We start from the raw sequence: 25,594 nt of genomic DNA on the forward strand, positions 1-25,594 counted from the left end.
ACTTTGCTGGGCCAGTGCCATCCAATGTAACTACTCAGGAATTAGCCACAACTGGCATAATAATTGAGTGGTACCTTTTCCAATTCAAGTACTTGATGGTGAGATGGGGCAAACACAGATGAGCTGAAAAAATGGTCTGAAAAGGTCATTTTATGAACTCAGTTTTTGTGGAGAGTTAAAATACTTCCCTCCCCCCAAAAAAGGGTTCCCACATTTCTGAACTACATTCCTGATCTTCAGCAAATACAGAGGAGTTTTGTTTCCTTATTCTGCAAATTTTTTATATTGCTCAACCAAACTGTGGTCATGGTTCTGACTCAGAAGTGGTGCTCTAGAAGTGGTGACCACGGTAGTGTGGAAAGATCCTCTGTCAGAGACCTGCAGCAGAAATTCCATGAATTGCTGACTGTGAATGTATTGCTAGAATACCCTCCACCACCACTGGTGGACAGCTTCTTATGTGGATAAATCAGTTTTCAGCAGAAAATTCTTTCTCTGTGGAAGAAGGAACACTGACAATTCATCTTGGCCTCCAGTTCGAGACTATGTTGCAGAATGGCATAATTTCCAAGGGACTGATAGGTCCTTTCTCACACAATTTCCTTGGGCTCCCCAAAGGCCTTTCCAAACCTTGCACAAGCCATAGATGAGGGCATTGTGCTGGGAACTCTGGGTTAGGTACTCAGAAAGCAAAAGAGTTACAGTATTTGTTTAGAACACCATATATGTATTCAGGGCACAACTCAGCCCAAATGGAATACCTAATGTACACTATTGTTATTTGCACAGGTGTAGTTGCTCTGGTTCAGTTAGCTCTAGCACAGTTCTTTAGTGTAGACATGCCCGGGACACGTGTTTCTAAAACCAACGAGCCTCTTACCACTACAAATAAAGAAGCAGTTTAGGACTGCCTGTCATGTTCGACTAATATTGTCTCATGATCGCCTTGTACTTCTCTGCTTGTCTGTCAGCATCTGTTGTCTTTTATCCTACATGTACATTGTACAGTCTTTGGAGCAAATTCTGTTAATTATTTCTGTGTTCAGACAGTACCTAGTTCAGTCCTGGTTCATGACTTGGCTCCTATGGACATATACATTCTACTACTACTGACAACACAAACATGCATGCACAGACTTACTTCAGCTCCATCTTTGTTCTGGAGTGTGCTCTAACAATGAGGATGAGAAAAACCTTATTTCCTCAGTTTTATTCTGTGAAATGTCCTATGCCGTGCTGACCTCTATTTGCTACTGTAGCAGCTATGAGGCGGAAAACGAGGAAGTATATTCACAAGTTCTTACCTAGTGCTGGTCTACCACAGTGGTTCAAGCCACAATGTTTCCCTTCTAAAATATCCATTGTCTTTTTGTGAGACATTCTAGCTCTGAGTCAGTAAGAAAGCAATTGAAAACTAGAAGCAATCTTTAAGCATTTCTTCATGTTCTCAATCTTCAAGACACATCACTCAGTAAGGATTAAAGTTATTGGGATGTAGAGGTTTCCTAAAAAAAGTTCATGTAATGGTATATATGAAATGAACAAAAATAATTTCTGAAATGCCATCTAGTTTTATCTTTCGGTTTACATTGCTTGCACTTATTATTCTTCAGGGTAAGCCAATTTCTTTCTTTTTTTCTCAATAATTCTTTAAGAGTGGGATGTGTTTGTACTAAATTCAGATTGTTCATGTGTTTTTGTTCCAAACTAAATCAAGGTAAGTTTTGCCATGGAGTTCGGTGACTGCAGAAATACTGAAGCATATTTTAGGATGAAATAGTACATGCTCAGTGTGTTTCAAACTGTTGATTTCTGTATGTAGTAATAGTTTCTAGTGATGTTGTTCATTATAAAAGAAATGACCTCAATATGAGAGGTTTTCAGTGTATCTGGAGAGTCACCAAAGAGAAGCATAACCAATTTATTGTAATAAACTATATTGTACATTTAATTTTGGAAAGAGTATTGTACTGAATTTATACTAAGAAACTGAAGACACTTTAAGGATTATAAGGGGTCAGTTTCTGAGTTTGTATTTTTTGTATGCTTCTAGACGGCAAATGTTAATAACATGACTAGTATTAGCTGCTGAAAATTCCTGATACTTGGCATCATGATATACTGGTTGTGACATCTTTTCCTCGAAGGGTCATAAAGCACTTGAAAAACATTACTTAATTAAGTATCATGAGGCTGCTAAAAGAGAACAAAAGTTTTAAGCCATTGAGAGGGGGAATTGTAGCTTTAAGAAGTAAAGTGGTTTGTCCAAGATCATGCAGTGAGTCAGGGGCAGAGCTGGAATTATGCTCCAGGTATCCTGACTTCTGGTTAGCTGCTCTAGCCATGAACATACATTTCTGTCTTACAATTTAGAAACCTGCATCCTCTTTTTCAGTATGATGCCCAGAAACAGACAGTGTCATTCTAAAACTAAACATTTTTTGCATGTATTATATTTCCAGCTCACAGTGATGTGACAACAGAAGAAGGGACACTGGTTAATTCTGTTACAAGGCTTCCTGAGTATCCTGACTTGGAACACTCTGTTCATGTCACTTGGAACAAGGGAAAGACTTTGTTAAAAAGTCGGAGAGATGGTATCGGTAAGTTGACAGTCTTTTCTAATGGAACCGTAGCATTTTACAATACAGAGAAAGAGGACGAGGCCTCTCCCAGCTCCCTGCCCACAGAAGATTGGAAACTTTTCCTTTTACAGTAAAATCACCCCAAGAAACGCACAACCTGAAGCTTCAAGCTAAACACCCAAAACACTGGTGTACAATTTTCTTTTTAATAAAAAGCATAAAAATAGCAACAAAAAAGAGATGCTTGTTGGATGAACACAGGGTTTTCAACCCCTTTTTGGGAGATGAAATGCACTTTTGCAGAGATTAATGGAAATGGAGATAAGAGTGAAAGATGCTATTTGCATATATTTGCATATATATTTGCATGCATATGCAACCACAGCTAAGTTGTGGCCCTCAGCTCAGTGTGAGTAGCATTGAGGCCCCTGGGACTTCCAAATTTGAGTAGCCCTGCTCTAAAATGTGTTGCAGCACATCCCTGTGGCTGCTTAATCAGCCTCACCCTGCCAGGGGCTCAGGGCTCCATGGACAGAGCTGCCCACCTTGGCAGGGCTGATTAAGCAGCTGGAGGGACGTCCTGCCGTGCAGCTAAGAGGGAACTTTGATGGGGTGTGAGGGAGGCTGGTTGGGGTTGTTTGATTCTCAGCCACTTAGACGAGTGCAAGCTTGTTTCTTAGGAACCTTGAGCCAGTGGAAGTTTGGACATTTCTGCATTCTACTCTGCCCTCCAGCCAGTCTGCCTTCAGCACACTGCTAATATTATACCTTCTCCCTCCTCTTTTTCCTCAACTGTACCTCCTTTGCCAGAAGAGATGTTCTCTGTTGGCCATCTCAGCTTTAAGGTTGAGTGGCGCAAAGTGGCCTTAGCAGGCTAGAGAATCCAACCAAATTACCTAACTCTCATTATGACACCCTCTTTCTGTGTTGTAGTTACAGTGAGAATGACCCACCTGTCCTTAGGGCAGGGAGAAGTGAGAGGAGAAGTTGGTAATTTTTATACAATGGACGGATGGGTGGGAAGACAGATAAACGAGGGGGGATCTTACTCCCTTGGTACTATGGGTAGTTGCCCATTTTAAGCCATGTTTTGACATGCAGCTCATCTTACAGTAGTCATTATCAAGCAATGGGTGTGAAATCTCACTTGGGTGATTTTATAGTAGGGGAGAATTTGGTATAAATTGGATATGGGTGTTTTGATTATATGTGTGTGCAAAATGAATGGCTTGCACTTTCTGATATGTTTCCAGCTTGTTTTTATTTTAATTTTAATGTTTTGGCTCCTGCTGTTGCAGAAATGTCTAGAGTCTTCAGTTTTGTTTGGTTCTATTGGCCTCAGTGATGCATCCACTAGTTATGGAGAATTTGGTTGGGAAAATGATTAAATGCAGATGATATATTAGGGACTTTGCATACCGACTTCCATGTACTTTACCAAACATGGCTCTACAAGCTGTTGTCTTTTCCAAGCATGCATTTGACACAGGATATCTGCAGTTGTATTGGAGTTGTTGTCATTCACACAGTAGGGCTTCAGGCTTCTTAAAGCTCATGTCTGTGCCAAGTTCAGCTAAGTGTGCACAGATAATTAGAGCTGCTTGTTTCTGCTTGTTTCTGACAATAAGAACTCACCCCCCAAACCATCATAAACATCAGGATCTTGATTTGTCTGGAAAATGTTTAAATCTATTACTCTGTTTCTGTACAGGGCTAGCACAATTGGGGCCCAGTTCTCATTTGTTCCTTAGGTGCTGCCATAATAAACATAATAATATTAGTATGGTCCAGATACATTTCTTCTATAAACAGGCTGCGCACATGTCTGTAGGGGTACGTCTAAACTACATAGCTCCGTCGATGGAGCCATGTAGATTTGTTGTTTTGGCAAAGTCAAATGAAGCCGCGATTTAAATAATCGCAGCTTCATTTAAATTTACATGGCTGCCGCGCTGAGCCGACAAACAGCTGATCGGCTGTTTGTCTGCTCAGCGCGCTAGTCTGGACGCTCCCCTGCCGACATCAAAGCCCTTTGTCGGCAGCCCCGGTAAACCTCATCCCACGAGGAATAACGGGGCTGCCGACAAAGGGCTTTGATGTCGGCAGGGGAGCGTCCAGACTAGCGCGCTGAGCGGACAAACAGCTGATCAGCTGTTTGTCGGCTCAGCGCGGCAGCCATGTAAATTTAAATGAAGCCGCGATCATTTAAATCGCGGCTTCATTTGACTTTGCCTATGTGTCTAATCTACATGCCTCTGACGACAGAGGCATGTAGTCTAGACACAGGAGTCCCCATTCCGAAAACAAGTGCAAGGAAATAATAATTTCTTGAAATGGCTTTGGTCAGGGAATAGGCCTTCCCATGATTCCAAGGAAATAATAATCCACAGACTTAAATAATGACAGTTTCTCTATTAAAAGCAAACTGTTGGTAGGCAAGTTCTGTTATCACAGCATTGCTAATTAACCTGGAAACTGTCTGTAAAATATCTTCAAGCTAAGGAAAAGATTTTAAAAGCAAAGGTATAGAATGTCATGTAGCATGTAAACACCCTCACTGTAAAATGTACATTTTGTAAGCAAATGTTCTTGTCCATGTCTATTCTTTCTTTATTTTAAGGGAACACCAAAGGAATGCATACTGTCAGAGGAACTTTATATGACTGTCTTATGCTTGATCTGCACAACTGCCCAAACAGGAGTATTGATGTTACCTGGAAGACAGACAATATGCTAGTGGCCAAAATGAAAGGTCAATCAATAAAGGGTTATGGAAAATACAGCAAGAGATTTCGTGCTTTCCCCAATGGCAGTTTGAGTCTTTGTCCCATGCAGCCAGATGATGAGGGCCAGTACACCGCAGAAGTATTCAGTCGTGATGGGACACACTTGTGCCATCAAACAATTCAACTAGAGTATAGCGGTAAGTATCTGCCCACTCTGCAAAGCCTTTCAGGATCCGTAGATTATATTAATAACATGCAAATGTGAAAGAGTAGTTTTAGTAAGTGTCAGTTTATTGTTCAGATCAGTGACTGCTATCTGTAGCTAGAGAACTGCTCTGAAAATGTCATTTAATGAACTCAGTTTTATGGAGGGTTACTATACCCAGATTCTGGAACTGCATTCCTGGTCTTCAGTCCCATGTGCTCCCACACCGTGTTATTAACTAGAAACAGTAGAAAGTCAGACTCCTGGTAGAGATGGAAGACCTGCTGCAGATGAAATAAGAAATACACATTTTTATAACCAAAGGAAACAGAGGAACTCTGATGTTTAATATAGTTTAACATAGGAACAGGTTTAATGTTATATTTTTGCTCTTTTCTCTTCTGATGTGCAGCCTGGACTGGAGCCAGAACTGCTCAGATTCCCACAGGAGGGGCTAGTCTCATGGTTTACTGACAAGGACTGAAAACAGAAGTGCAGGGCCTTTCAATAGAGAAGTTTCTAATGAGATTTTCGACCAGTGTTCAGATTTCAAAGAGTTGGGTAACTTTAGACTAAGCCTCAATTACACTATAATATCCAAACATGGTGGATGCTTATCAAATCCAAACCCAAACCTTCCTCGGGTTTCCAGCACAAGAGTAAATTAGAATACATCAGAGAAGAGTTCAGTTTATTGGTGTGATTATTGAGTTTCGGTTTTGCCCAACTTCTGTCAATAAGTATTTTAAATGTTGAAATGTGGTCCAACTGTTCATGCATTTCAGAAAGTTCTGCCTACTCTAGTTCTTCTTTTATTCCTTGCTTTGTGCTTTCATCTTGCAGGCTAAACAGATGCAGGGCACCTTCAAATCATCTCTTTATTTGCATAGGAGAGCATCAAGTGTTTCATGAGGGTGTGCAGGTGATTCATTTGGTGGCACTATTCTGTTGGTGTTAGAACTGGCCTTTGGCCAGGTGCTAGGGAACATTGTTTTGCAGGAAGTTCTGACTTCTGGATGAGAGAGAAAAAACTGAAGCCAAGACTACTCAGAAACATTAAGAGTCCATCCCACATTTTGTGAGAGAAGGGGCATTAGTTATAGTAGTCTGGTCAGCCTGTGCAGTCTGTCTTCTCTAAATTCTCTCCGCCATTTTGATTGGATATTGTTGCCACTGTCATGATTATGAGGGTTAGCCAGCAGCCTGGGGATTAAGGGGTTAACTACACCTAGCCAGGTGGAGAGACCAATAAGAATGTAGGTGGGACTTTTCAAACTGGGACAAAGGAATTTGGGTTTTTTTTCCTTTCTCCCTTTTTGTCTCTCAGAGTTCTCTGCAGCTACAGAGAGGGACTAGCATGTCTCTCTCTCTCCAAGACACCATTCTTCATTTTCTGTAAGTAGGGTAAAGTTTAGGCAGTTTCATTAGATTTTATTGTTTTAAGGATTGGGTATGGGATCTGAGATCTGGCACTGTTTAAAAGATGTTTTGGCTTTTCTTTGTAACTAAGTTCTAGGCCCATGGAGTTTCTCCATGAGTATATTTTGTTACCTTCCTCTCTAGTCATTATACTTGCAACCAGAATATTGTTGTAATAATAAAAGTTCTTTCTTTTCTTTTATTAACCTGGCAGTGGTTAATGGTGTGCCCTGATTTTTGTTTTAGGGGGAAGATTTCCCAAATGATCTTTCCCCTGGTTTCTTTAGCAACATTTGGGTGGTGGCAGCGGAAGTTTTATTCCCAAGATCTAGGTTTTTAAGATCTTGGGGGAAGTTTTATACCAAAGCCTGGTAGATAAGGCTTTGTGGTACACTTGCTGGCCCCCACTTCTGCATTTATCATGCCAGAGTGGGGAAGGAGCCATGACAGCCACTTCTTAACTTGAGTAGCTAGTTAGGGCTCTCTGTGTGTTGCAGCTGGGAACTGATGATAGTCAGGCATTTCTTTGTTGCAGTTTTGTTTATTTACAAAGAATATATGAAGTCTTGTGCCTCTGTAGGCAGAATAAATCAAATAGTGGGAAACATCTTATTTTGTTCACAGCACTTCTTTTGCTTTTCAGCATACTTCCGACCCAAACACTTGCTCCAGGTCTCTTCAGGGTCTGTTACACACTTTTAGTTGCTCCTTCAGCCTGCCTCTCTTGCTCCATTATTCACGTATGACCTTAATTTTCTGTGAGATCTTTTTTTGTGTGCACACGCACACACTCTTATCTGTGACAATACTCAACCGAAAGTTCACCTACATCTTTTGTTTTATGTGGGACTTATGTGTACTGTTATGTTAATGACGGATGAGTCCACACTGATCTATCTCAGTGGATTTTAAACTCAATCTGTAACTAGGTTTCACCCAACTTCTAACAATATACTATTGCTCTTCACTTATTCTACAAAATCTAAATTGTTGTGTGCTGGCAGTGTGTGGTCTTTCAGTATTTGCTCTTTAGATCAGAACTACTTTCTGATTATTTGGAATGGAAAAGGTATATTAAATATACAGGAAAGCATTATTTTTATTTTAAGTTTATATGTATGAAACTAGGTTTAACAAACATACTCCCCAGCATTTGACTTCAACCCTATATTTTGAAAAGATACAACAGGAAAGAGATCACTCTCAGTTAAAAGGGGGTGTAAGAAATGCTAACTCCCTTAAATTTAGCGTGATGGCTTTTCCCCCTCAGGGAATAAAACAGCATCCATTCAAGAAGTAATGGGAATCCTTGATGGCTCCATGTTCCTACATCTAACAGTGATGGAGTGGAATGACTTGGTCCAGATAATGTGGAAGAAAGACGGCTTATTGGTTGCTGAGTTAAATTACACTCAGTTGGAGTCCCATGGGGGATATCTCAACAGATCGGAGATCCTACCTAACGGCACGCTCAGACTGGACAGGATTCAGAAAACTGATTTTGGACGATATTCAGTAGAAGTGCAAGACAGAGATGGGAAGATTATATACCGGAGAATGATTGATGTGAAAGTAGGTGAGTATTTTTCAATTCAAAATATTAACAAAAATGGGGAAGTTTTAATTGTCTATCTACTTTAAAGGCTATTTTGTCCCTCAGAGTCAAATATAGGTTGAACCTCTCTGGTCTGGAACTCTCTGGTCTGGCAACATCTGTGGTCCAGACTAGGGAAGTAAGTGACTAGTCAACTATCCGGTAAGCATATGCTTATCAGATAGTTGACTAGTGACTTGACTAGTTGCTTTTCCTGTCCCTTTGCTGCAGCAAGAGAGGAGTGCTGGGGGGAACCAGCTTAAAAGCCGGTTTCCCCCAGCAACATCTTCATGGTTGAGGGTTGGGGGCTCTTGCTACATTTCAAAAACAGAAAGGCTGCAGTGAGCACGGGGCGAGTGAGGGACTCAAGCATTCCCCTGCTGGCCCTGTGCTCCCTGCTTTTGAAATGTACAAGAGTTTTGCTCTTGCTACATTTCAAAGGCGGAGGTGCCCTTATTAACTAATCAGATAGTCAATGCAAATTTAATCTAAATTTAACATCCTTAGTCCAGCAGGACCCTGGATGTTGCTGGACCAGAGAAACCCAGGCCAGAGAGCCTCAAGTCTGGTGAGGAGTGGCAGCAGAGCCCAGCCAGCAGCTGCTGGGAATGCAGCCTGGCAGCCCTGGGGGCCAGGAGCGCAGCCCGCCTGGCAGCTACTTGGGGCCAGGAGCAGAGCAACAGCTAGGAAGGGAGCCAGCTGGGAGGCCAGTGCTCCTGTGAGAGCTTGTCCTTCCCTGATCTGACAAACTCCCTTGTCTGAGACCCATTAGGTCCCGAAGGTGTCCTCCCTGGAAGGTCCAACCTATACTGAAAAAACTCTCATTCTGAGTTCAAAATGTGAGGACAGAAGAATCATGTAAGAACTAATTAACAATTAATCCATTAACTCATTCTTGAAACAGGCTAGAGCTGGGTGAAATTTTTCAGCTGAAACATTTTTTGGTGAAAAATGAAGATATGATGAAGCCAAAATACTTTGGTAATTTGTGTTGGCTTTGCAGAATTATTTCACTCAAAAATATTTAAAAATTCTGAAAAAAAATAAAAAGTTTTTTTCAACATTTTTTAAACAATTTTTTTGTTACTTTTTTGTTCAAAACAACTTCTTATTTTGAAATTTCGGTTGTTTTCATTTGTTAAACATGAAAAATATTTTAAATGCTCCACGTTGTAATAAAATGTTTAGTTTTTGGTTAAACAAACCATGCAATTTGACCTAAATATGTTTTTCTGACCCTTCAATGCATTGAAAATTCCAAACCTGTGTTTTGGAGTTGACTGAAAACAAAGCTGTCCTTTTGATTTTTTTGGAATCGAAACATCTTTATACCAATATAACTGTTGCCCACATATACTGGTATAGTTAAAGCTGTACACATTTTGTGTATGGAAAAGCCCTTGGAGAGGAGATAATGGAGTTCTGACACTAAAATGGATAGAAAAAGGAAACATTGCTTCAGGGCTCTCCCTTTCTTTCTAAAAAGATTTAGCCTTCTTATCAGCCAAGAAACACGAATCTTACTTTGGGCTGAAATTCATTATAATGAAAAGAAATCCAAATTAGGGTTTGCTTTCTCCCCCGTTTGTTTTAATTTCATTGGAATTTATAGTTAGAGTGAGCCAAAGCAGTGCCTTCTCAACCTGTCCAGCCCAAGGCTTTGTAGAATTTGTAGTGGTACCCAGAATGGGTCCATGTCCCACTCTCAACCTACCTAAGGCTCTGGAAGGGAGTTTGGATGGAAGGTGCAGGCTCTGGGCTTGGGCATTATATTTGGGGTGCAGGAGGAGGTGCAAGGTACAGGCTGAGGGGTGAGGGCTCTGGGATGGAGTATGAGTGCTAGGTGTGAGCTGTAGCCTTGGACAGGGGTTTGGTGTGCAGGAGGGAGTGCAGGGTGCAGGAGAGGTTGTGGGATGTGGGCCTTGAGAGGAAGTTTGGGATGGGGAGAGGTGAGGGGTGCAGGTTCTGGGAGAGAGCTTGCATGCAGAAGGGGATGTGGGATGCTGACTGTGCAAGGGAGTTTGGGTGCGGCGTGCAGGCTCTGGGCGGGGGAATGGAATTGGGGTGCACAACGGGGTGCAGGGTGCAAATTCTGGGAGGGAGTATTGGTGCAGGATGGGTGCTGGCTGTGGAAAGGCACTTAGGTGCTAGGGGGGTTTGGGATGCTGGGGATGTTAAAATGCATGTGTTTATGTAAATGTGTAACTGCTGAAAATTTCAGCAAATTACATGTGGTGAGTGGATCCCCAGGAGCCAGTCTGCAGGAGCAGCTTTTAAGCCGGCTCCCCATGAGTACCAGCTCTTGGGGAGCTGCCTGCTCCCCCATGCTCAGCAGCAGTGCAAGTGGTGGGGTGGGGCTGCTTGTAGCCACATACACGTATACAATATCATGTCCCTATGGGATGAGAGCTCTGGGTGGGAGTTTGGGTGTGGTGCAGGCTCTGGGCTGGGGCAGGGAATTGGGGTGCAGGATGTGGTATCTGGGAGGGAGTTTGGGTTCCAAAGGGAGTGTGGGGTACAGGCTCTGTGTGGGAGTTTGGGTGTGGGGGCGGGGGCAGGGAGTCTGGCTCTTAGGAGGGAGTTTAGATGCAGGGTGGGGGTCTAGGCTGGGTCAGGGGGTGGAAGTGCAGAAGGAGGTGAGGGGTGCAGTGCTTACCTGGGGTGGCTCTTGTAAGTGAGGCACATCCCTCTCTGGCAGTGACTCCTATGCGGGCGGTTCTGGGATCTCCAAGCACCATTGCCTGCAGGCACTGCCCCTGCAGCGTCCAATAGCCACAGAGGTGCTTGGGGCAGAGGCAGCATGTGGAGACATATACCTCCCCCCACTGCCTAGGGGCCATAGGGATAGGGTGGCATGTGGGGCCATGGGGAGAGACCTGTTCCAGAACTTTGGTGGAGCCGGGCCCCTTTGTTCTTATATTGGTGGGGCGCGGGCACTGCAGGCCTGTACAACTCACCACCTAGTTCCTGACTAATGAGATTACTGTGCCCCTTTCAGGAGTCCGGTTTGTTTTGTGTACCTCCAAATTTCACCTCATTTTAAAATGACTTGCTTACAAAATCAGATATAAAAATATGAAAGCGTCTCAGTACACCAATTGCTGACTTTCTCTTTTTTACCATACAATGATAAAATACATCAACTAGAATATAAATAGTGTACTGCAGGGTCTTACCTGTGCAGCATCCCCTGTCTTCCTGTAATCGATGTGTTACACTTATTTCTCCGTGTGGATAAGACTCCCTAACTATGCTGGTATGCATGCCTCATCCCAGGAGGCATATCTGGGTGGTCGACAAATGCCTTTGATGTCGACACCCACGCGTCCAGACTACTGCGCTGAGCCGACAAACAGCTGATCGACTCAGCGCGGCAGCCATGTAAATTTAAATGAAGTGGCGTAATTAAATCGCCGCTTCATTTTCCTATGTCTGGTAGCCTAATCTACATGCCTCTGGCAACAGAGGCATGTAGTCTAGACGTACCCTAAGTCTTCTTCCTCCTTGCTCTCTGTGCAGTAGGATAACCCAGAGCACATTATCCCATGTGCTTCTGGTGCCATTCTGTGTGCATGCCCTTCCATCACTCCGTCTCATCCTGAGGCACCATAGATGCCCAGATTTTCCCAGGATGCGCAAAGATCAGGCTGGGCAATAATTTTTGCCCAGGAGCAACTTCAAAAATTTGCAAAATAGCCCTGGTCCTAAACAGGAAGGGGCAGGGCCTAAACGGGAAGGAGCGGGGCTACCCTACCCCCAGACCATGTTTGGTCTGGGGGTGGGAGAGCCCCTTAGCACCCCCTTCTTGCTAGGCACCCATGCCCTCGAAAAGGCTTGGCACGTTCCTCCACCCCAGGCCAATCAGGACTTGGAGGTAGGGGAGCCACGGGAAGCTTCCTCCACTCTTCCCCGCCCATCCCACGAGCAGCATGTGGCGCTTCAAAACGCTGCGTGCTCCTTGCAGGGCAGGAGGAGGCTTCACGTGCTCCCCTACCCTCAAGCCAATTAAAGCCTGGGGGTGGGAGAGCGCGCAAAGCCTTCTCCGCTCTGCCCTCGCCCCCAGGCCCTAATTGGCTTGGGGAGCGGGGGAGCAGCAATGCCTCCGTGGACTGGATCCACCCACTTGGCGGGCCAGATCCGGCCCTTTTGCCATTCCCTGGCAAAGATGGTCAGCATGATGGGTCTGGACTCACAAAGTCAGTTGGTGTTGGGTTATGTTGTGAAAATAGCTGCTGTGTAGATGTAGTTGTTACTCAGATGATAGTTTCGCAAACAGAACATAAAATGTTTATATTTGTCATTTGACCCAGGCACTTATGCTGATCCAGAATAATTTGCTTTATTGTTGACACTGTCATCTTTCATTTTCAGATGGTAATAAACCACAGTAACCAGTTTCATTCTGGGTACTGTACATACAGTTGATACTCAGACATATTCAAACTGCCCCAGACTTCTACAAAATGCATTATTTCCATCCTCTGAGTCAGCTAAGTTATATGATAATGATAAAAATCTTGAATGCAGGAGAAAGCTTAGCTAGAAGAGCTATCTTTTGATTGAATTCATTCCTGTCATGGCTCCAGACACCAACATGGAATATGACCTACTTGCTTTAAAGTAATGTTAGGGACAGACAACTGTGTAAATATCCTCTTCTTACCCAATGATTCATCTTCTTGTGTGCCTTTGTCACATGTTGACTTCACAGACCAAGACAAGTTGTTTGGAGCCCCTCCAAGGCAGGCAAAGCAAACTACAGTACAGAGAGCTGGTGCCTATACTGCGTCACAAATTTTCAACAGAATCACCACATTGCATCTGACCACAAAAGCATTATTTCTAGTCATGTTGTAAGAGGCCAAAGGATCACAGCTGGATTGTCAGATCCCATGCTGAGTTTGTAATGCCAGCTCTTAAGAAAACTGGCTTGTAAAGTGGGCCAGTTTACTTTGCTCACACAAAGAGCAAAGAAACAATTTTGTTTCATAGAGTCACTTTTCTGATTCAGCTGCCTTTGAAGGGAAGTGAGAAAAACAGAAAAAGATAAATAGAGCTTGTTGTACAGTTGGTTAATAAATGATGAGTGGAAATTATAAAAAGAACCATGTGCAATGCTAACATAATGGAGCAGCAGGCATTTTGAATCAATACATTTTCCCATTGTATTCTCATTTTAGATGCAGCACTAGAGATGCCGGCCTCAACAGTTGATCCGCATTTACTATTATTCATCATAATAGGAGTACTTGGAGTTGTATTCATTGTTGCGTTGGGTACACTGATATGGCATTTTGAAAAATGCAGACAGAGAACAGGTAAGGATTTCTTCTTCAACTCTGTAACAGAATGTAGTAAACCAGGGCTATCAACTTTGGAAGCCCCGGGGACCTCAGTGATACTCATAGCACATGCCAAGTGCCTCAACCTAAGAGTGGTTGAATACACATGCAAATGTTATGCAAATAGCTTCATTCATTCTGACGGGTATGAATACAAAGATTAAGGCAAGACTACACAACACGCAGGCCCCATTTAAGTCAGTTCTGCTGATATTAATAAAATACAGTATATACCTGATTTCCACCCACATGACAGCACTTTTAATGAGCAATGACAGACCAGGAATTTAACTACTAAAACGCATATCAACAGAAGACCATTATATTGACTCGCCATCGTGGAGTGTGTTCCCAGTGGAGGCCATGTTCAAAGGATCCCACCCGCGGGCTGCATGTGGAGCCCTGTGTTAACCCAAACTGCATTGTGGGCCGGGTGTAGAGTAGCCCTACAGTAAATCATTTTCATGAAGAATCAGTACACAGGGACAATCTTCCTTACATAGTGATTCCTAATTACTTTTGGCTTGCTGTTTACCAGGCTAAGGGCCAGATTTTTTAAGTGTTTAGTTGCTTAACTTTAATTGATTTTCAGTGATAATTAGGTGCCTAAGTAACTAAAAATCTGGCCCAAAGATCTTAACTGTACCAGGAAACAGCTCATACCCTTCAGTCAATAAGGCTGTGGAATTTAGTTTGCTTCAAAAAGCAATCTGTCATGAGACTAGGCCTGGAAGAATGTAATGTCCTGAGAGAGAATTTGGCCACAGTACCGTTATGATACCATTCGGACTTGTGTTAGAAGGATTTATAAAACTCCAAGGTGCCCAGGGCCTCCACTTCCATGTCTCATTCCAAAGCTATGTCTCAAGCAGAAAACTATCCCTGGTCCTGGCCTGAAGTGATTCAGTACTGACCCAGGGTGCCACCTGGGAACTGTCTACATTACAGAACATTCCCATGTTAGGACACAGTTATGAAGAGCTGAGTTTGCTGAGCTGATGCTGAGCAGAGAGCGTAAACTCAGACAAATGACATTCAGTGATGAGTGGGAGAAGCGCCAGTATTTAATCCCTGCTGGTAAACACAGTACTGAATAGGATTTGTTCTGATCTACCCTGACCTCTAAGTCGTCATCAGCATTGTGTCAACTAACTCTGGCCTTCCAAACCTTATTCAGCCATCATAACACTCTGCAATGGGGTCGTAGCCCTGCTGAGTCGCCAGTCCCCTCTGCTGCATCTGAGTTTAGACAGGAGTTCTCCTGCCCAAGTACAGACAGACCATCTTTTATCTTGTGAGTTTTGAGAAGTGCATTGTCTTGTGTGGCTCTGCAGGGATGGGCGGGTTAAGCAAATGCCTCCACATCTGTGTGAAGGGAGATAACTTAGTCTTTGTTTCCACACACCCCTGAAGTAGATGGAAGGAGGTCTGAGTGTCCCAGAAGGACCTAGGCTTGGCAAGTCTCCCCATTCCCAGGAACCCAGTAGTCAGCTATTGACTGGATGTGCTTTGCAGCACTGAGACAGGCGTGGTCCTGCAAACAGGCAGCATGAGGAGCAAGGAGAACACATTTTTCTTGCCAGCTGTGCGAGACAGGGAAGAGAGAGACGACCAATCAGCTCATTGGTCCTACTTCTGACAGGCAGATGGCAAGAGAGTGAGATGGCAGCTTACCCCAGTATAGACTACAGGAAGGGCAGAGTGGAGGCACAGAAGTAGGAATAGAAGGGGAAAGCAGCATTATTATGATCTGTAACAGCAGCATATACATATTTCCAAAAGGACGCTCCTCTGGGAAAGGCAATGGAAAACAGATGTGGTCCTCCAAGTCCTGCTCCACTAGGCACAGGAGAAATTACATGTGAAGGATGGACAAATAGTTTTGGGGTGTTTGAAATATCCCTGGGGAGGATGTGAGAATGAGGGGAAAAAGAATGGTCATCCTGAAGGGAGAAGTAAGCTGGCAGCAGCATGTGAGATTGAAGAGGAAGGCAAAAGGGAGAAAACAAAATGTCCCGAATGGCAGAGTGGTCAGAAACAATAAGCCTACACTGTGCAGTTCTAAAGGCGTTAGCATTAGCCATGTCACACTTCTGTTGTTTAAAATTGATCAGCTCTCTCCTGCTGGGCTACATTTTCCCGTGACTCTCATGACATCAGGAGAAATGATGGGAAATGGGCCCCAACAGATTGTGCTAGTTTTGCTTTTCCTTGAGAATTTTCCTCAAATGTCTAGTGATTTTCTTATTTTATTTGTGTTAAGGTCGCTTCTGGTCAGTGCCTGGGGCCCATAGTGGCTATAATGAGGACCTGGTGGAATCTGGAGTGGGAGGCACGAACAGCCCTGACCAAGGTGAGTATCCCAGCTGCTTAAGAATGGTTCTGGGAACAGGAGGGTAAAGACTCTGCTGACAGCGCCATGTATTTGATATCACGGGACTTGTTAAACACTGTTTGAAGCAGAGCCCAGAGAGGGGAGGAATTCTCAACCAAGAAAGCAACTAATATGACAGCAGTTCCCTAACACAAGTACCCCAGGAGTGGTGGTGGAGTAACCTCACAAACCCGATGGATCTAAGGTGATACCACCGCTGAGCCCTAGTACCACAGAGATTGGCTGGCTCCATGTCTCTCTCTCTCTCTGCACAGTTCCCTTCAGTGGTCGCAGTGTTAGGGTTCTTATAACAGGCCCTTCCTGCCTTTCATATCCGGCTAGCTCATAGGGCAGGATTGCTAATAACAGCAGTGTGATATAAGTTACTGTTGTGACACTTGATTTACACTTTTGGAGCTCCCAGTCCTCCTTTTTCAATATTTTCCCAGGGGTGGGTTGACTCCTCTGCCTCTAAGTTTGCAAAAGGTGAGTTTCTTCCAGGCTGTCAAGAGAGTTGCTGGCCATGACCCAGCAGCCGTATACACGCTATATTCAGTATGTACCTTTGGCAATGGCCAGGAGGAGCAGCATGGGCTGAACTCACTATCAGTACAGGTTTGGAGTGAGTGACGTTGCAGCCTGGAGCCCTTGGGGGCACAGCAGCAAACCAGCAGTGCTGCAACCCCCATGCACTGGGTCACAATTCCACTCGGTTTTGGCCCCATGCAGAATAGGTGGGGCCAGCCCTGAGTAGATGGTATATTCAGTGCTGCACCTTCTTACTGCTGGTCTGGGTCTGGCTGCTGTGCCAGGGATCCCCGCAAGGGCCTGCCCAGGCTCCCTCTACTTCCAGCATCCTGTGTCCCCTCCTAAGACACGGACATGAGTGAGCCAGGCTAGAAGGGCAGGATGAGCACTGCACAGACTCAGTGGGCTAGACGCGGGGGTCATGGGGAGAGTGTCTTGGGAGTTGTCCCTGTTTGCCGGCCCTCATTAGTAGCATGCTCCTGAGTGCATGGACACTTGTTGTGCCTTTCCCTGAGTTCCAGTCCTTTTATTCCCCACATACTCTTCATATTTCCATAGACTGTAACGTCAAAAAAGACCTTTAGATCACCTAATCTGACCTTGTATATGTCACATACCTTAGACTTTCATCCAGTTACACCTCTAATCATGGTAATGGAGGCAAGGGAAGGCACAGCCTTCCCAAAACTGCCTACATGCTCGGCCAACTGGGAAGGGTGGGGCTGCAACGCAGCAGCCTGGCTCCTCCGGCTGTTGGGGAGGGCCGGTGTTGGGGCTAGGGCTGTAGTACAGCAGTCCCGGCCCTCCAGGTGGCCAGGAAGGCTGAGTGTGGGTGGGGGTTGGCTCCAGGGGCAGGCCTTTTGTGGAAGGGGCGGAGCCATTTGGGCCTTCACCCACCACCCATATCTCTAATGAACCCACTATTGCTTCATTTCTCTCCTCCACTTCAGCTCTATTTGGTCACCCTTCTGTCCTTTCCTTCGCCCTGCCTGTCCCCCAGTTCACAATTAAAGAACCATGTTGTGATGGGGCTCATTGCACTGATAAGGAGCATTCCTCTTGATTCAGAGACAAAGTTTGCTCCTGAAGTATTATGTGATGCTCCTCACAAACAGCGCGTCCATCAGCATTGCAACCGCACAGACAGCTCCCCCAGTGCCATCAGGAGGAGTCCGAGGCAGCACAGAGATTTTGCAAAAACAGTTAAAAATGTTATTTCTACTACGCGTCCCCTAGGAGCTATATACAGTGCCTTCTCTATGCGTGCAGCTCAGTTCCAGCAGGTGCAAACTGAACAGTACAAAACCAAGAGAAACAACACATTTCCTCGCCCCTCTGCTGAAACACACCATAATAGAAGGGATTGAAGAGCTCAGCTATTCCACTTTACCAGGAAAAGGCTGAACTATTGGTTTTGGTTCACATGCCCATGGATGTTGAGATCTACAGAACCCAAATATGAAAGCAGAATTCAGCCAAAACATCTCTGCAAGCCAGGCCCGCGTTGTGAGTCTGCCACAAAACATTGCCATCAGCAATCGGGGACATAACCTACCATATTGAGTTCTTCAGTAGGAGCCATGAGGGATATTCATGGGTCTGAGGGTCTGATACTAGACTCTGTTCTACTGTAAAGTTAGGGTTGTGAGAGTTTGGTCATGTCCAAGCTGAGAAATACCAATTTCCATTGATTTCCATTGATTTTATCAAGGTTGAGCCATGGTTTTAGGCCACAAGCATGTGCCAGTAATGTAGAACATGAACTATGGCTTAGAAAACATAGGAGGAAATCAAATGAGGCTCTCAGACCTCCTCATGTGAAACCCAAAAGAATGAGATGCATCTGCTATTGAACTGAGCTGTCACTAGCATTACTCAGTCTCTGGTGTCATAGGAGTCGTTGCCTAGTAATCTAGTACCTCAGCACAACTGGATTAATCCACCAGCCCCAGGAAATTACATTCTAAAAATACAAGCTTTCCACTGGGGAATAATTTACTCAACAATTTTTAATCACGGTAGTGTGAAAATGTTTGGAACCATGAATGATAAAGAGTCTTTCCTGGCCAAAGCCCCTGTCTGTCCTCCTCAGGATGCTGTGGCTCAAATCTTGGCTTTATTTTTTTACCCCATGAAAACATTTTTATCCAGCGTGCAGTTGCTACTGAGGCAGGTGGCAATCTTAGTGCACCAAGACATTGTCAAGGGAGGAAAGCAAGGTCAGAGCATGCAGGCAACGTCCAGACAGTAAAGCACTTTGTGGGCTACTATCCCGGCGCCTAGGCTGTAGGGCACTCTCCGAGCTGCTATCCAGTTGCTTGGGTTGTAGGACACTCGGTGAGTCACCAGCCCATGAATGCCAAATTCACCCTGAAAAGGTTACACTCCATTTTTAATTATGCTTAGGGTATGTCTACACTGCACGGCTATTTTGGGATACCAGAAGTATCCCGAAATAGTTGCCCTGTGTCTTAACAAGCATTCCTGTAACCCTTGTTCCATGGTGCTGTGTAGATGTGCCAAATTTAAAAATAAGCTATTTCAAAATAGAATCAAAATAAGATACGCAATTTGCGTAGTGCACATTGAGCTTAGGGTGCTTTGTAGACACACCGTTAGTGTGGTAGGACATAAATACAGGACTACACACTTCTCTTTGTCCAGAGCTGATTTCTCAATTGTGTTAATGGGAATATTGATCAAAGAACAAAATATGGCCTTCATGTAGTAACTAAAGTTTTAGTTAATATTTTTATTTATAATCTATCCAGTGCCTTGGTTGTCATTTGGCATTAGTGAGCAAAAAGGAAGCATATTTGTCCTTTCTTTCTCTACTTTCCATAGCCTTTCTCTGTTACTTTCCGTCCCCCATCTATGGCTACGTCTATACTACAGGCTTCTTTCGGAAGAAGCTTTTTTTGGAAGAGATCTTCTGAAAAATCTTCTTCTGAAAGAGTGCGTGCAAAGAACTGCCAAAGTGCAACGAAAAAGTGATCTGATTTTTCAAAAGAGAGTGTCCAGACTGATGGAATAGGCACCTGTGCTTTTTCCTCTTTCCTTTACTTCTGAAAGAACTCCCTCTTCCCCGTCCTCTTCTTCCTCATAGAATGAGGATTACCAATGGCAGAGAAACTCCTCTGTTCTTTTGATTTTCTTGTGGAAGAATGCAGTTGCAGTGTGGACGTTCCTTAACTTTTGACAGAAAAATGGCCGTTTTCCCGACAAAACTCTGTAGTGCAGACATACCCTGTGTGTCTCGTATGTTCTTCCCTTTGCACCCATTCCCAGCCAGTTCCCACTTCTGCATGGGCCTTGCTCTCATTTCCTTTCACTGTGCGGTAACAGTGCCCACATGCACAATATGCTGTTACATGGCAAGCTAGTGCACTGTAGATTCACACCCGGGCTTGCCATGCAGTAACTCGCAATAATACAACAATCCCTTGGTTCGTGTTTGGAAACTTTCACTGCAATTATGAAAGTGATAAACTTATCTTTGTCTACATTAAAGATTCTTCCCAATCTTAATCTCTCATGTGGACATAAGAAATACATGAGGCAGATGGAAACCGGCCTTCTTGCTATATGTTTGACAACATTATTGCAAGGGTAATGCCTACATTCTGCATCTGTTTACTTAGATATATTTTGCTTTCTTGGTTAGAAGGGACTGGAAATCAAGCTTCAAAGGAACCAGAGGCTGCAAACTCCACCAAGCAAGAGAATGAAGCTTTCATTAAGAATGCTGAAGAGACTAAAGCAGCAACAGCTGCAAGCCTTTACACTGAGCAACCTATGTCTTTAAATATCTCCACTTTTCAAGGTAAGAAGAGACAAAAGTGAACTCTAAACCCAAACCACATTTGAAACAGGAAAGCAGATTATTCAGCCTAACTGAAAAGTCTCCCTTGCCTCTGAAGTCCAGGGCTCTCTTGGGTGCAATAGCAGCATAACCGTAATGAACTCTATTTCAAGTCTCGTGGGAGTTTGTGCTATGCTGCAGGACCTAGTGCATAGTCTGTGCTCCAGGTGACTATTTTTGGATAACACACGCATATGCTGTGTACAGTTACTCCAAAATTAACAATACCACAAGCCATGGGTGTTCTCAGCCAATCAGAGCAATGGCCAAGTTTGATCTCTCTGCAACTCTTTGCTGACAACTGGTGCTGAAGCAGGCAGCAGTAAAACTGACTAGCACCCTGCTCCCACTCAGTAACTGTATAGGAAAAAAACTGCTTCTTAAAGGAAAGCTCTGTGTTTTTTCAATAATAGTTGTTATTAACACACGTCCAGAGAGCTCTTCACAGTGGCATGTGAGTGCATTTAAATAGCTTAAATAGAGTCACTGATATTCCAAAACAGGAATAAAGCCAGACTCCCCTTCTGACTGCAGCTTTGAGAAAGAGCGTGGATAGGGATTTGCCCACTCTGCTCAGATTACACAGCACAATGCATTTGAATCCTGGGAAAGATGCATCTTGTAGCGCTTTCTGAATAAGGCTGGCTAGGTTTGTGTTTTAGTGTATCACTCAGCTTGCAATCCTTTAGCCTTACCTTCCATTTGGAAGTGGTTAAGGCATTTTGCAAACTTTAATACATGTAAGACCTGTGAGGCACAGCAGGGAAGTATTATCTCTGATTGACAGATCGGTAATTGAGTGGCTTGCTTGAGGTCAGAGTGTTCTGTAGCACATCCAAAAAAAACCCTAAAGTCCTAGCCCAACCTCTGGCCCCACACTCCTTCTTGTAATAGTTATGAAGACAAAAACGAGCACAGCGAAGTTATAAATAGAGAGCGTCATGCATCCTTATTTCCTGTTATTTCTTTTTGACAGATTTGCTCTTGTCCATCTGTTTTCTGCTTCTCTGCACTACCTTTTCAACTAAAGGTGGATATTGTGGCTCACAAAGCCCATGGCCACAGGCCCCACCCTGAATTTAGGACTTTATCAATGCCAAGACTAAGCTCAGGTTTTATATCAAGCAGAAAGTAAATCTCTAGCCCCTCTTCTTGTGGGGAGAACCTGGAAAATTTAATCAATGCAAACTGCTTGCTTGAGTTTGGAAACTTGTCCCTTGCTTCAGCGCTTCAGCCTGTTACTTCCAGGGGTCAAGAAGGAATGTTTTCCTCAATGCACACAATTGACCAGATGTATTTTAGGTGGTTTATTTTGCCTGCCTCTAAAGTGTTTGAGCACAGTTGAAGACAAGACACAGGATAGGGCAAGGCAGTGCTCTGAAATGCTACAGAGAATCCTCTGTCTTAGATGTTAGGCTGATGGGCCTTGTTCATGTGCTCGCAGCCAAATTGATTTCCAGATTTGGGGTTGGGAAGGAATTTTCACTCAGGTCAGATTGTCAGGATCTTGGTGTGGCTTTTGGGTTTTGTGTTTTTTTGCTTTCCTATGCAGCATGTGGCATAGATTACCTGGTAGGACCATCAGGGCATCTCCCAATTATTTCCCGGCCATTGCAGAAGCTTGAGGCAGCAATGACATCTGATCCGTCCAGTTCTCTGCCACAGGCACCCAACATTTTAGTCTCCTGAAGACTGGAATGCTTTAGTTTACCTAAGCAATTAGCTGAGGTTTAACAACCTATTGTATACAGGAGATGAGAGTAGGTCACCTAGTTGTCCCTTTTGACTTTAATGTCTGTGAAAAATATACTTTTTCCTGAAACTCATATGTTATTCACCATCCTCACATAGGAGCTGTCCAAGGCTGGACTACATGGTGAATGAATCCCACAGCAATTTGAAGCTGCGCGGGATGTTGTTGACAGCTCCAGGGATGCTGCAAGCTCCTATTGGGCTGCCAATCAGCTGCTTGTGGCTGATCAATTGTGCCAAGTTAGAATAAATAACATTTCTTTATCCTTTACAGCCACATTCACTCTTTAGATTACTGCAAACTTCAGCCTTACAATCCATGCTTAAATGGTAGGATAATAATATGATAAGGGGAAGGTGTATGTTATCCATTTGCTCTTTTCCTTCCAGGGATAGAAGGCTCTAAATCACAGTGCGGGCCTATGCATGCTGGAAATGATGTTGCTTCAGTTACTAAAGACTGTGTTCTACCAGAATATGGGAACTATGTTCCTCAGGATGACAGGGACTGTGTTCCCCGAGACTTTGATGAGTATCCCCTCCCAAGATTTGATGACTGTGGTCCCCCAGAATTTGATGAGTGTTCCCCACCAGACTTTGGTGACTGTCATCCTCCAGACTTCGATGATTGTGTCCTGTCCGAATTTGATGATGATGATGGTCCCCCAGAATTTGATGACATTGCTCTCCCAGAATTTGATGATTGTGGTCCCCCAGAATTTGATGACATTGCTCTCCCAGAATTTGATGATTGTGGACCCCCAGAATTTGATGACATTGCTCTCCCAGAATAACATATATCTACTAATTCATTCTACTAAATACATGTTTTGAAAGGAAGCTACATTGATATTGTGACTGGAGGCTGAACACAGGGTTATATCAGCAAAAAGTCATTGAATCACTAGCAAAATTCTGAATTTTAAGCATGTACTGTTGAACTTGCTATAATTTACATCCTTAATTATTAGATACTGCATGTCTTGAGTTTCTTAGAGTTGAATAACAGTTATGTTAAAGGTGTGTAATTTATATGATAATAAAGCTTTTCACTTTTATTTTGTAGTGTATATACTAGCTATTAATGTGCTAATTTGTTTTTCCACAGGTCAACAGAAACAATGTCTTTTGCATAGGACCAACCAATGAACTTTTGTTCTGATGGTGCAATATATCTATCTTGTGTTTTATTGGTTCATTGTGCTGTCATTGGACATTCTAGAGAACTTAGGGGCTGGACTTTGTGGACGCTCATAGAAGATTCTCTCTAATGCACTTCTGATAAATTCATAGTAAACTTAATTAATTCAGCTCCAAACTCTGAAATGCTGATGCTCCAATCAGAATCTAGGATGTTTTATTGCTCAGGAGGCCAAATTAATTTGGCCCAGGCTAAATGCACAATTTAATGGGGAGTTCATTCTTGCAACTAGTAGTTTTATCTGTATTTCTAGTTGTTTCACTGAGTCATGCCTAACTTAATGCCTGAACTCTTGTTCAATGTATTTCATATAAAAATACTTATAAAAAGTCCTATAAAATATATAAATATATAAAAAAATATATAAATATATCTTTGTCATAATCTATCAGCCAAATGTACGCAATTCTCCAAAACAGATTAAGACCCAGGATCTGGTATGGGGAGAATGGGAAATTTTGTTTAATAAAGAACTCACACATCAGAAAAAAGCAGTAATCAAACTTACTGAAACAATAACTCCTTACTATTGTACAGTTGTGCACATTTATTTTTAATTTATCTTATGCTTTATTCAGAATCTGATAAAGAGCCTGTGTAATGCTTGATAACTGTTGAAGCATTCACTCAATAACACTTTCCACACAACATATATCTTTGTATTGTCCCCATTTGTAGAACTGAAAGGCCATAGAGAAAGCTCACTCTTAAATTCATGGAGAACGGATGACTCGGGACCCACACATGGTTCTGTTGAATTAAAAGATCTAACAATGCCTGCAATTAGGTGATATTCAGACTGAGTGCCAATCTTTGTAGGAAACACAAAGACGTGTTTCACCAAACAGTGTAAAGAAGAAAGCCACGATGTTTGAAAACTGGCACATCATCACGTATGTGAGGGAAACATGTAGGGAATCAACTAGATTATTTTTATTTTTTGGCATTTATTCCTCCAGGCCAGGCCTGCACAACATACGGCCCGAGGGCTGCATGCGGCCCACAGAGGCTTACTGGGCGGTCCATGATGACTACAGGTGGCGCGGCCCCATCCGATCCGCCGGCCAGGCGGAGGAGCGGAGCACTGCTGGGGAGAGGGAAGTGCGGTGATTCTCGTCGCCGGGCTGCCTATGTGCAGCTCCGGCACGAAGAGGTGGGGCGTGAGCCAGAGGGCAGGATGCCGGCAGATGCCAGGACGCTGGCGTGACGTGGAGTCGTGACGTCACAGCTGGGTTCAAAAAGGCTCCGGCAGCCCCGCAAACTGGAAGGCAGAAGCCCAGTAGGGGAAGGGGCTTGTGCTGAGGGGAGGGGGGCAGGTCAAGAGAAAGGGGAAAGCACCAAGGGGCAGGGTGCAGGAGAGACAAATGCCAGGGGGCCAAGTGGAGACACGTGTGTTTTTTTTAGCCCACGTGTTCGGTAGTTATAGGGAGAACATCTGGCAACCTTACTTGCGGCCCGCAGCTGTTTTCTTTGGAGTAATATGGCGCTTGCTGCTTTCCGAGTTGTGCAGGCCTGCTCCAGGCTGAGGGAGAAGGTATGGCCAACAATTTTCTCAGTATAATTACAATAGTGTAATTAATTTGAGGGAGAAACTTCCAGCGTTGAATATCTTTTCACACTTACATTTATCCAGATTAGCTGACATGGATATTTCAGGTGTGTTGCTATGGTTTGTAGGTCACATGACCCCGTGAGATTAAAACATGAAACCTTAGGAGAGGTTAAGTATCTGCAGACTTGCCAAATGTCAGGCATGAGTGTGCAGCTGCCCCTCACACATTTCCTCAGCGAGAATGTATCTCATCTGTTCCGGGGAGCTGCAGGAATGCTCTACAATAACAGCCCATGGCCACCAGAGGCTACTGTGTCACCAGCTGAGCAGTTACTTGACCTCTGCCTCTGTGTTCACCATGCTGAACCTCAGAGAGAAAGTCCCATTGGAAATAGCAGGCAAGTGGAAGGGATGGTGGGGAGAGAAAGGTGAAGGAGTCTAGTGTCAGTCCTAG

The 25,594-nt window shown here is 43.9% G+C and overlaps 1 protein-coding gene across 2 annotated transcripts; it reads left to right on the forward strand.

Annotated features, from left to right (window-relative positions):
• The first annotated feature begins 1,285 nt into the window (after nt 1-1,285).
• On the forward strand, nt 1,286-23,445 carry LOC142820268 (uncharacterized). 2 transcript variants are annotated; one of them, XM_075909214.2, is made up of 8 exons: nt 1,286-1,614; nt 2,463-2,603; nt 5,206-5,508; nt 8,206-8,511; nt 13,710-13,847; nt 16,135-16,224; nt 20,438-20,596; nt 22,778-23,445. In XM_075909214.2, the coding sequence occupies exons 1-8, from the start codon at nt 1,560-1,562 to the stop codon at nt 23,179-23,181; spliced, it is 1,596 nt and encodes a 531-aa protein (XP_075765329.2). In that variant the 5' UTR covers nt 1,286-1,559; the 3' UTR covers nt 23,182-23,445. The 2 variants fall into 2 exon arrangements, with proteins under 2 accessions (XP_075765329.2, XP_075765332.2); XM_075909217.2 differs by lacking the exon at nt 2,463-2,603.
• The last annotated feature ends 2,149 nt before the right edge of the window (nt 23,446-25,594 follow it).

Source organism: Pelodiscus sinensis, chromosome 1 (assembly GCF_052426305.1).
Source record: "Pelodiscus sinensis isolate ZL-2025 chromosome 1, ASM5242630v1, whole genome shotgun sequence".
Taxonomy (NCBI): domain Eukaryota; kingdom Metazoa; phylum Chordata; order Testudines; family Trionychidae; genus Pelodiscus; species Pelodiscus sinensis.